Source organism: Aquarana catesbeiana, linkage group LG04 (assembly GCF_042186555.1).
Source record: "Aquarana catesbeiana isolate 2022-GZ linkage group LG04, ASM4218655v1, whole genome shotgun sequence".
Classification (NCBI taxonomy): domain Eukaryota; kingdom Metazoa; phylum Chordata; class Amphibia; order Anura; family Ranidae; genus Aquarana; species Aquarana catesbeiana.
The window spans coordinates 457,559,813-457,572,379 of record NC_133327.1 but is presented as its reverse complement, the minus strand read 5'-3'; the positions used below and the strand labels follow the sequence as shown (position 1 = coordinate 457,572,379).

The window sequence follows — 12,567 nt, the reverse complement described above, 5'->3', positions numbered from 1 at the left end:
CCAACTGTGTCCGATTGGATTGTAGATTTCAATAGGATCATTCTTTTTGAAAAGCATAAATATTCCCTAAGGAACTTCCTGAATAAGTTTGATGTTATCTGGTCTAGATGGCTTCAATCTATGACTTGGGTATCATGTCAACCAATGTATTCTAAGAGCCAGGGCTGTGTTTTGGCCTAGGCCGACTAGGCCTAGGCCTAGGGCGGCACTTTGCGGGGGGCGGCAAAGAGGGCCGCCCCCCCCCGCATGAGAGAAAGCCCCCCCCACCCGTCTTGCTGATTCCCGGCTCCCGCTGCCACCTCCCGCACACATGCAGCGCATGGCGGCCGGCTTTCTGTAGCGGCGCCGTGGTGTATGGGCGTGCTTGTCAGAGTAGGGGGGCGTGAGATACACGCCTCCACCCTCTGACAAGCACGCCCATACACCACGGCGCCGCTACAGAAAGCCGGCCGCCGTGCGCTGCATGTATGCGGGAGGTGGCAGCGGGAGCCGGGAATCAGCAAGACGGGTGGGGGGGGCTTCCTCTCATGCGGGGGGGCGCCGTGTGTCAATCGCGCCCCCATAACCAACAGGTGACAGGTGGAGCCTTAAGCTCCGCCTACCCTCCCCTGCACTGCTTTGCTGCAGTGAATCTTCTCCTCGGCCCTGGGGCTGTGAGGTCAGGAGAGAGAGGAGCACGAGGGAAACCCCCAGGACAGCAGGTACAATGATTTTAAAAAGTATATCAGTGTTATGGGCACTGGCAGCATTTGATGGGCACAGTGGCAGAATTTGATGGGCACAGTGGCAGAATTTGATGGGCACAGTGGCTGCATTTGATGGCGCGGTGGCTGCGTTTGATGGCGCGGTGGCTGCGTTTGATGGGCACAGTGGCTGCGTTTGAGGGCACAGTGGCTGCGTTTGATGGGCACAGTGGCTGCGTTTGAGGGCACAGTGGCTGCGTTTGATGGGCACAGTGGCTGCGTTTGATGGGCACAGTGGCTGCGTTTGATGGGCACAGTGGCTGCAATTGATGGGGCACAGTGGCTGCAATTGATGGGGCACAGTGGCTGCAATTGATGGGGCACAGTGGCTGCGTTTGATGGGCACAGTGGCTGCGTTTGATGGGCACAGTGGCTGCGTTTGATGGGCACAGTGGCTGCGTTTGATGGGCACAGTGGCTGCAATTGATGGGGCACAGTGGCTGCAATTGATGGGGCACAGTGGCTGCAATTGATGGGGCACAGTGGCTGCAATTGATGGGCACAGTGGCTGCAATTGATGGGCACAGTGGCTGCGTTTGATGGGTACAGTGGCTGCGTTTGATGGGTACAGTAGCTGCATTTGATAGCACAGTGGCAGGATTTGATAGCACAGTGGCAGGATTTGATGGGCACAGTGGCTGCGTTTGATAGCACAGTGGCAGCGTTTGATGGGTACAGTGGCTGCATTTGATGGGCACAGTGGCTGCGTTTGATGGACACAGTGAGACCCCCCCCCCCCCCGTGATAGCATTAAAACTCAGCAGCTAAAAATACTGTAGCTACTGACTTTTAATATTAGGACACTTACCTGTCCAGGGATCCCGCGATGTCCACACCTCAGCCGATTTTCGGATTGGCTCTCGTTTTTTGCCACTATCATTCATGGTAAGGGAAACCGACCGGTTCCCTACTGCACATGTGCGAAGCGCGTTGCACTTTCTGAATGGCCCAGTGGAGGAAGGAGGAGGGGGGGCAAACTTCAGAGGGGACAGCGCAGTTTTCCAGAAGTGGGGAAGGGTACCTGTCAGAAACAGGTACCCGTTCCCCCCTGAAAGGTGCCAAATGAGCCTAAAGAGGAAGGGGTGTTGTTTACAGATGATAAGGTGGGTCTTAAACAGGAAGGGGTGTGGCCTCGGCAGGATGGGGTGGGTCGTATTTAAATTAGGGGGGTGCATGCGTTTAGTCAGGCCTAGGGCAGCACAAAACCTAAATACACCACTGCTAAGAGCACAATACCACGCAACCGTTATCACGTGAGGACGCTGTGTGCTTTTAGCCGGAAGCTTCAGACACGAGAGGGAGGAAGTGCGGATCAGCTGTGCCTGGTTGACACGCAGTGCACTCCATGCTTGTAGTTGTATATTAGTGGAATGAAGGACTGATCAGCTGTGAGTGTGTAACATCCATCCAGTCTGCAACCAGTACCCTTGTGCTTTGAGAGAAGCAGTTTGAGTTATCCACTATTACCAACCAACTGAAAGCTAGAAGGCTATCCTTTGTAAGGAACTGCGCCCACTGATTTTTACAGTGTATTTACTTTATTAGTTTTTTATTCTCTTATTTGTGACTTACAATAAATTATCAAAACGGTACTGGACTATTCGGGGTCTGTTTTTTACATGTGGACATTGTTGCTGTTATCTGATCATCAACCCTGGAGGACTTCGGGAGTAAACAGAGAGAGGATTTGATCCAAGGCTTGTTAACCTCCTGGCTCCGGTGAGTTTGAACCCCTATGGGGTGTGTGCAGCACAAGGTGTCCCAATAGATGGTGAAAGGTGCACTCATCAGATCTACTATTCATATAAGGGAATCCAGACCGAGCTCCAACCGCTGTGTCTTTGTTGGAATTTACCTGCCTGCATGTGTTTTGCTTGCATTTACAAAGACTTTGTTTTATCAGTCAGCTTTGAGGACTGAAAATAGCGCTGCTTTGATGGGTTAATTGCTGTTTCATATAGTACATTCATTCATCCATATTTATATTTATATTTTTTTATTAAGTGGCTGCTGAGAGATATCTCACTCAGAATATGGTGACATCAGGTTAAATCACTGCGGTTTATTACCATTATTATCTTCCATCTGTATATACCAAATATCCTTTAGCGCTGAGGTAGGAGGATTGGAGTAGGGCGTATTGTCTCCTTTTTGTTTGTAAACCAATGTTTACTGTGTACTTTGTAATGCTGGATGTTGTTGTTGGTGTGTGTGTGTGGTGTGTTTTTTTTTTTTTGTGTTATATATATACTCCGAGTGTGTGTGTGTGTGTGTGTGTGTGTGTGTGTGTGTGTGTGTGTGTGTGGGGGGGGGGTAGGGTTGGCAGGGCTTGTTGAAGGGAAGTGGTTTGGGGTTTTTATTTTCATTTTTTTCTGGGGGGCTTTGGTTTGGTTTCGATTTTCTATTTTTGTGGTTTTGTCTGTATTGTGTCAATGTCGTTTTTCATATAAAATAATAAAAAGGATTTGGTTAAAAAAAATGCTATCCAGCAAGCTCTTCAACTGTCCTAAAGTCAAAAGGTTTACTCAATTTCGCTTCTAAGTTTGGTTTTACCTGTTTTAGCCAGAATCCAGAGAGCACCTCACAGGGCAACGGAGTATACTTCACAAAACTAGCACTGTGTAAATTTCTACTTCTCTTTTTGGTATTGCCAATCGCATACTTATAAATAAGGCTAGATATTTTTAAGGTATCTAGGACCTTACGCCCATCTGCACCATAGCCAGAGTGGTTAAGAAGCTGAGCTATTGCCATAATGTCAGCTAAAGGACATTTGACGGGCGCATCGTTATGATATATAATAAAAGGAAGACAGCAAAGTGAGATGCAAGCATATCATAGTGATTCCTTATTTATGTCCTTTAGTAAACCAGCCCTATGTTGACTAACTGAAAAAGCAAAGGTTTATCTACTGGTGTAAATATGTAGTTCTCTGCATTTCTGTGTGCCAAATGAACATTCACTTTCAACCTTTGAAACCTAGCACTTGACAGTTAGTAACTTGTATTCCAGAATGTAATATTGTAATACATCAGACCCTTAGGATAAAGGGCTTTAAATAAAACAATAACATTTAATCTTTCTCATATATATATTCTGCAGGTTGGCGGCCTAAATGCATGCTTCTTTGCAAAAAAGGGATTCCAAGTTGATCTTTATGAAGCAAGAGAAGGTAGGACATGTATAACCAGGGGATTTTTTTCAGGGGCAGCTCAGTTCCGACACCTCCAGCAATGAATTTATGTAATGACACTGGGTGCTGGGGTGTGCTAAGGGGCTAATAATGCTGGCTGCCAAGGGATTTGCTGGGTGTATCCGTTATTGAGGGAGGGGTGTATTGTTGCTAAGAAGGGTCTTATGTTGCTGGGATGCCAATTGTTGCTGGGAGGGATCTACTGTTTTGGGAGGGATCTATTGTTGCTGTGGGAGTATTTTGTTGCAGGTGGTTTATTGTTGCTGGGGAGATCTTTTGTTGTACGGGGGTATTTTTGCTGGCTGCAGTGTATCTATTTTACTGATTTTCTCAGTTTCACCAAATTACATACAAATTACTTAGGAAGCATCAAAAAGGATACTTGGTTCTGTTTTCTCAAAGGGATGGTACTGGGAGGTAGCTAGGGGGTGGAACCAAGGGGTGATGCTTGGAGGCGGATAGGCTGGGACAAGGAGTGACACAGAAGGAGGGAGTACTTGCACCTATTTTGTGAGGTAAAAAAGCCCTAACTATACCAAAACTTACTGTATATTAATCGTTCTACACCACATCAATGGCACAGGATATGAACCCAAACAATTTAAGCCATACCTACGTTCATACCTACTAAAATAAATCTAGACCTAGAGCCAGGATCAGGCAGAGACAAAAGAGGCACAGCGGTGCCATAGCCCCTACTATCTCTGCATCACCTGGCTGTCTGCTGTGCTGTGCAGGATTAAAGTGGTTTCAAAGGCAGAAGGTTTTTTATTTTATTGTATAGAATGCATTAAGATAAACCTGTGTGCAGCAGCCCCCCTCAGCCACCCTAATACTTGCCTGAGCCCCATCTTGATCCAGCGACTTTTGCACGAGAGACTAGGCTGTCCGGGAATCTCCCTCCTGATTGGCTGAGACACACAGCGTGTGAGCAATCAGTCAGTGAGCAAGTGAGGGGGAAGGGGCCAAGCTGTGGCTCTGTGTCTGAGTGTTTACACAGGGATTGCAGCTGTGTTCAATATTCCGTTGGAGGGAGCTTTTGGAGGGACAGCATAATGTTCTCCTCCACCCTTGTTTGGGGAATTCTCAGTTGGAGCCAGGTGTGTTGGCATCTTGCAGGAAAGACTAACATGGGGTGCGACTTGTCATGTGGCTTTGGGGTCCAAAGTCGCATGGGAAGTCGCACAAGTGTGAATGGGGCCTAATATGTATTTAATACATACACCTCATTTGAGAATATCCATTGTGCTAATTATTGCATTTTTAACAGATATTAGAAAAGCCAAAATTGTGAGTGGGAGAAGTATCAATTTGGCACTTTCACACAGAGGACGCCAAGCTCTTAAAGCTGTTGGGTTGGAAGAAAAGGTAATTTTTCCTTAATTTACATATTTTTGTAATGATTATACACCACCTGTTTTTTGCATGTAAGTTCTTATTTTGATCTAGGGGGCTTCATGTCCTGGTTTTTATAGGATGGGAAATTTTGTGAATATTTTAGTTCAGTTTAAATTTTTAGTTTACTAAAATGTTGTATTGTGTGCATATGTGTGGCCTCCTGAGTACACTGTTTTGCGTTTCCTTTTTTCTTGCTAACGATACATCATTCACTTATCAAACCAATGCTGTTAAAGATTAGTTTCAAATAGTGCTCCACTGGTAGTAGCACTAATGAGTGGTGAGACCTTTTCTCTTGGAGGCAAAGTATGTGTGTATATCTATGTGTGTGCTAGTGAGAACTAGCGTCAAGTGATAGAGCACACACGTGGTTAACAAACAGGTAAAGGATCGGTCCAGGCAACAGGTAGAAACATGGTTAATAAACAGCCCAGGGATAGTAAAGGCAGCAGGCAGAGGCAACACTGGACGGATGTGGCAGTGACCAGAAACACAGTTGCTAGCTTACACTGATCTGGTGACATTGAGGACTAGTGTAGTATCAATAAGGAACACTGCTGCTAACCTACAGTTCTCTGGAGACACTGACTGATGGGTTGGTGATAAGAAAAATACAGTGTAACTGGTGTGGTGGTGATCAGGGACACTGATGTCCATTTATGAAACAGATTCTCAGGATCACGGCTGATCTCTCCTGTGTACCGGTTTATGTAGCTGAGATGAGGAGCAGAGCACATGTACTCATCACAGCACATAACTGTTCTGTCCCAAACGGCCAGTTTATAAAAGTTAGATCTGAAGATCTCACAGCCATTACATTGAAATCTCATCTCCCCAGATTCTTCAGCTCAGAGGTGGAGAATCGGAGAGAAGCTGGTACGATTTAGAGGAAGAAAGCTTCTTTCTTCCTATATATCAGCACCAGTGGGTTAAAAAGTTTGTGTGTAGAGCAGTGGCGGAACTACCGCCATAGCGACCCATGCGGGTGCTATGGGGCCCGCAGCCGAGTGGGACCGGTGAGTGGCGTTGCAAAGCGGTGCGGGCCGCACCGAGTGACGGCTGTGGCCGCGCGCGCGAATCGCGCACAATGTGAGTTCCCGCTGGCTGGCCTATAAAATGTGGTCCAGCCCCTTGTCTAATTGCTCGTTTGTCTTTCAGCTTCCTGTTTTCTTGTCCCAAGTTCTGCTAACCTGTGTTTTCCTGTTGTGACCCGGATTGACCCTAACCTGCTTTGATTTTCTCCAGTACTTTGACCCCGACTTGTCTAAGGACTCCTCTACTACATGCTTCCTGTGCATGAACCTGGCTTGTGTTAAAGGACTTGCTTCTGCTGGACTTTCTGTGTTTGACCCTCAGCTTCCTCCCCAAAACACTGCTGGATCTATGGTGTTAGCGCCCTGGCTGGTCTTCCTATTCCAGCTCGGTGCTAAGTCCACCCTTGCACGGTGCATCAGCCCTACAGGAGATCATAATGCAAGTCCCATCTACCTGCTGGTGACCCGTGCCTCTCTGTGCCCTACACCCTCTGTACCACTTTCAGGGGTAGAGTGAGCTCCGCTGCAAGGGGAGCCGCTCTCAGCATCTCGGCCTTGGTGAGTACCTGACAGTACAAACCAGCCATGTCAGAGGCTGACAGAGCTGGTTCCCCCCTTGAGGCTCTGTGCCAGCAGGTTACAGCTCACACAGGCAGTCCAGAGGCTTCAAGAGGGCTATTTCCAAATTGAAGTCCGTCTCCAACACCTGACAGTGTCTCCTGCTCCTGCAGATGCAGTTCCAGCATCCTTCAGTGGGGCGTCCTCCACACAGGATCGAGCCAATACAGCTCCTGCAGTGGTAATGACTCTCCCTGAACCAAGGGTCCCCACACCAGTGCTATTCTCAGTAAACTGGAAGAAATTCAGGGCATTTAAAAACGCCTGTCTGTTGTATCTGGCCCTCCAGCCTAAGACTTTTTATGCTGAAACAGTAAAAGTGGGGGTAATTATCTCTTTACTGTCTGAGGAATCCCAAGCATGGGCCCATAATCTCCTGGAACAGAAAAGCCCCCTACTCAACTCTGTGGAAACTTTATTTAAGTCTATGATGATCCCCAGCGCACAGCCGCCGCCGAAACCATCCTGCACACCTTGTCCCAAGGAAAGAGACCAGTGAAGGACTACACTGTCGGGTTCGGAAAATGGTCCGGGAATACTGGTTGGAATGAGGCCGCCCTCAAATACCAGTACCGTCAGGGTCTTTCAGAAACACTTAAAGAGGAGCTGGCACGGGTTGAAACTCCTACCTCCTTGGAAGACTTGATTCAACTGGCCATTAAATTGGACAGACGCTTGTGAGAACGGCGCTCCGAACGCTTCCAGTCCTCCCTGCCTACCTGGATGCTACTAAGAATTCCCCCAGTTCATTCACCCTCTCCAGTTCCTTCTTCCTCCACTGAAATTTAATCCATGCAACTGGGTTTGGTCTGGTCTCCACTCACTCCTGGCGAAAAACACCGGCGTGAAGCCAATCTGTGCCTTTACTGTGGAGGAGCAGGCCATGTCATACGCAACTGCCCCGTGAGACCCAGTAAGTCATGCCCGCAGTATGCCATTAACTTCCAAGTTGCTGGTTCGGCTCAATCTCATCTTGTCCTCCCTGTCTTGGAGTTCACTAGAGCTTTACAGGTTGCCACTGGAGTCCTCTTCCACTCCTCCATGATGACATCACGGAACTGGTGGTTGTTAGAGACCTTGCGCTCTTCCACCTTCCGTTTGAAGATGCCCCACAGATGCTCAATAGGGTTTAGGTCTGGAGACATGCTTGGCCAGTCCATCACCTTTACCCTCAGCTTCTTTAGCAAGGCAGTGGTCATTTAGGACGTGTATTTAGGGTCATTATCATGTTGGAATACTGCCCTGCTGCCCAGTCTCTGAAGGGAGGGGATCATGCTCTGCTTCAGTATGTCACAGTACATGTTGGCATTCTTGGTTCCCTCAATGAACTGTAGCTGCCCAGTGCCGGCAGCCCCAGACCATGACACTCCCACCACCCTGCTTGACTGTAGGCAAGACACACTTGTCTTTGTATTCCTCATCTGGTTGCCGCCACACACGCTTGACACCATCTGAACCAAATAAGTTTATATTGGTCTCATCAGACCACAGGACATGGTTCCAGTAATCCATGTCCTTAGTCTGCTTGTCTTCAGCAAGCTGATTTGCCGGCTTTCTTGTGCATCATCTTTAGAAAAGGCTTCCTTCTGGGACGACAGCCATGCAGACCAATTTGATGCAGTGTGCGGCGTATGGTCTGAGCACTGACAGGCTGACCCCCCCACCCCTTCAACCTCTGCAGCAATGCTGGCAACACTCATATGTCTATTTCCCAAAGACAACCTCTTGATATGACACTGAGCATGTGCACTCAGCTTCTTTGGTCAACCATGGTGAGGCCTGTTCTGAGTGGAACCTGTCCTGTTAAACTGCTGTATTGTCTTGGCCACCGTGCTGCAGCTCAGTTTCAGGGTTTTGGCAATCTTCTTATAGCCTAGGCCATCTTTATGTAGAGCAACAATTCTTTTTTTTTTCAGATCCTCGGAGTTCTTTGCCATGATGTGCCATGTTGAACATTCAGTGACCAGTATGAGAGAGTGAGAGCGATAACACCAAATTTAACACACCTGCTCCCCACTCACACCTGAGACCTTGTAACACCAAAGAGTCACATAACGCCGGTGAGGTAAAATGGCTAATTGGGCCCAATTTGGACATTTTCACTTAGGGGGTGTACTCACTTTTGTTGCCAGCAGTTTAGACATTAATGGCTGTTGAGTTATTTTGAGGGGACAGCAAATTTACACTGTTATACAAGCTGTACGCTCACTACTTTTACATTGTAGCAAAGTGTCATTTCTTCAGTGTTGTCACATGAAAAGAGAGAATAAAATATTTACAAAAATGTGAGGGGTGTACGCACTTTTGTGAGATACAGTGTGTGTGTGTATATATTTAACGTTGTAAAGTAGTAGTAATAATTATATATATATATATATATATATATATATATATATATATATATATATAAAATGGCTGACTTTCCCTTTTTCATGTTTGGCTTCGGCACCAGCACTGCCCAGAGAAATGCTTATTTATATCCAGTTGCTATTTACTTGTACAGTCCTGCACTGTAGGAGGATGCCAAGCAGGTCAGCAGTCTGGGAGAAGCCTCCAGGGCTCTGATCATTAACTCTCGCTTTACCGACAGTTTGGAACTCCTCAGTCTTTTTCTCTTCTCCCTTCTCACACAGCTACACGTGCACCAAGAGAGGAGCAGGAAACATCCCATCCCAGCAAGCTGTGCTGGTGTCAGGCCCTTCGCAACCAATGATAAAGTCATCATTGCCAGGACGCGGGCAGGCGGCCCGCACAGCTTTCCCAGTGTCTATAGCAGCTGCATTCATGTTTGAGAAGGCAGACTGGCACTGCTGTGATAAAAAAAGGTTTAACTGGCAAGAATAATTTTTTACCAGATGCCTAGGGGCATTTTTGGTCATTTTGCTGGTATATACTTCTTTATTTTTTTTTGCCAAAGACATGTAGCCGACTACATTTTGGCCTAAGCTTTTATATATCAATTAGATTTTTAAAAACTTTTAGATTTTAGATTTTTTTTTTTTTTAATTGGACATGCTTTAGAACAGAAAGCAGAAAATATTGTGTTTTGTCTATTTTTTATATATTAAAAAAAACAACCCAGTGGTGATCAAATACCACTAAAAGAAAGCTCTATTTGTGTGAAAAATGTATCTAAATTTAATTTGCATACAGTGTTGCATGTCCGTGCAAATTCCACTTAAAGTAGCACCGTTTTGCATAGCAAAAAATGCTCTGGGCATGAAGAGGGTAAAACCTTCCGAAGGTTAAGAGGTTAAAAAAAATTACTTTGTTTTTTTGTTTTTACAGATTGTAGCCAAGGGCATTCCAATGTATGCTAGAATGATTCATACCCGTAATGGAAAAATATACTCTATACCTTATGGAAAGCGACACCAGGTAATGTTATACAAATTTGCTGTATGGAATCACATTACTGCACACTATTCCCTGCTCCTGAGCCGTTTACGGTCTAAAGTCAAGAAAATAGATCTCAAACATGTCAAGGCTTAAAATTGCGTGTACTCTTGAAATCACAAAACTATGGTACCCAAAATTCTCCAGCCTTTAAAGGTTATCAGTTTAAAGTTTACCAAATGTTTGCTTCATTCATGTAAAATTCCATAGCAGTAGAGTTATTCCATTGTTCTCCTTGTCAGATTTTCTGTAATGTATACTATGATGGCTTTTTTTTGACCTGGTGATTAAATATTTATGCATATTTTAGTTTTGTACATTTAAAATGTGGTGTGTGTGTGTATATGTGTTTTATAAAAATCATTATTTTTCACTTCAGTATATCCTATCAGTTGATCGAGCAAACTTGAACAAAGAATTGCTGGATGGTGAGTGATACATGTTTGATGTAAATTTAATAAAACATTATTTCAAGTTTCTTTGCACAAGAACCCAAAACTGCAAGCATGACACAAGCACATGCTGCCATTTTATAAGCCTAGGTTCACACTCGTACTTGTTTGCATGCATACTTCACGGGTTCAGCAGCCCATTCATGAGTGCCGATGCGTGGGGGTGCCTTTAAGATTTAATGGTGCCTTGTGCATCTGCTAAAGAGCAGCATGTTTCTGTGCAGGTCAGGAAAGCGCACAATTATACATGTATTCCTGACACGCACATCTGCATTTTTCCCATAATCGTCTTTCAGGACAGCCACCTGAGAGACCTTGGCTCCTCCCCTCTGTAGGAAACACTGCGCCAGCTTCTATAAATTTCCTCCTCCCCTGCTGGCTCCACAGTTTTTTGTGTTTCCTCCAGAGGGGAGACAAGATAGGAACCAAGCCAAGGGAGCCAGAGGGAGGCTCAGGCAGCATGTCCTAAAAGAGGATTAGAGACTCCTAGGACAAACCAGGGAGGATTTTAGTGTGCAGACCCACAGCGGTTGTTTCACTAACCTGGGCAAAAACGTTTCCTTCTATTGCCACCCCCACATCCCTGAGTGCAGGTGGAGGTCAGGGGGGTGCCTTTTCAAACACCGAGCGCAGTGGAACGGAGCACAGTTCCTGCAGTCCCATGCCCCCAGCAGCGTGTGAAAACAGCAACCTTGCCGGGTACTGGGATTGCACGGCCTATGGCGGGTGATATCTTATCGGCCGAAGGGGCATGCACTTCCGGGTTCGCGGCTTCCGGTTCCGGCCGCGAACATTGAAAAGGAGCCAGGCATGGGCTGGAGAGGAGCCCTTCATGCTGTAGAGACAGCAGAGGCTCCGGAGGTGACATGAGAATGGCAGATGCAGAGGAATCAGACCGCACTGCTCCAGCAGAGACCAGCTCCAGCCATGTAAAGGTAAGGGGAACCTAGGGTGGAGCTCCCCTGTCCTGAACCCACCACCCCCCCCCTCTACCTTTAGCAATGTGGGACATATGCAATGGGGGGTAGGTAAAGGACCCTCCGGTGTCAGAGGGTGGTTCATAGGGCTCCTGGTGAGGCAAGCCCAGATGAACATGTTGCACTCCTGCAATTATGCAGGGGAGGGTACTGTGTATTAATTCTGTGGGGTTTTTTCTTGCGTCTTTTCAGAAAACAGACAAAACCAGGGCCCCTCATATTTCAAAAAGGAGGTGCCCTTCCTGTAAAGTTACCCTTAGAGATTCCTAGGGGAAGGCGTTATGTAAGGAATGTATTAGTAAGTTAGTATAAGAACATTCTTCAGAGCAGGGTCAGCTGGCGGCATCTGTTAAGGAATTGTCCAATACTTTCGAATCCTTCAAAACCTTTTTTGAAGGGTTTCAAATGCCACAGCTTCAGACTGCTCCCCCACACAGACAACGTTACCAAAAACGCAGGCAATACCCTCCAATAGCGCAGGTCCTTCAGTAGCCCCTAGAGAGGAGGTGGAAGAGGAACCTGACAGTGCAACATCCGGCTCCCAAGATTCTGAGGGTGAAGCTCTGGATGGGGATTCCAGAAAGCCATCCCGATACAAACTCTCATTAGACAAGCTCATTCGAGATGGTGATTGGGGGGAGGAGCTGCTGACCAAGATGGCCGCTTAGGCAGACCGTGGACTGACATGCTGCAAACATTGGGCGTCTGACGTCTACACAGCCGGTGTATGTTTTTGATATGTCTCCGGCTTCCTTC

General features: G+C 46.6%; 1 protein-coding gene across 1 annotated transcript in view; it reads left to right on the top strand.

Annotated features, from left to right (window-relative positions):
* The window catches only part of KMO (kynurenine 3-monooxygenase), a 124,321-nt gene that overhangs the window by 36,352 nt on the left and 75,402 nt on the right, over window positions 1–12,567 (top strand). Inside the window, exons 2-5 of the mRNA XM_073627511.1 lie at window positions 3,846–3,915; window positions 5,207–5,304; window positions 10,275–10,364; window positions 10,762–10,810. Of these exons, the coding sequence (XP_073483612.1) occupies window positions 3,846–3,915; window positions 5,207–5,304; window positions 10,275–10,364; window positions 10,762–10,810 (307 nt within the window). The remainder of the gene's footprint in view (window positions 1–3,845; window positions 3,916–5,206; window positions 5,305–10,274; window positions 10,365–10,761; window positions 10,811–12,567) is intronic.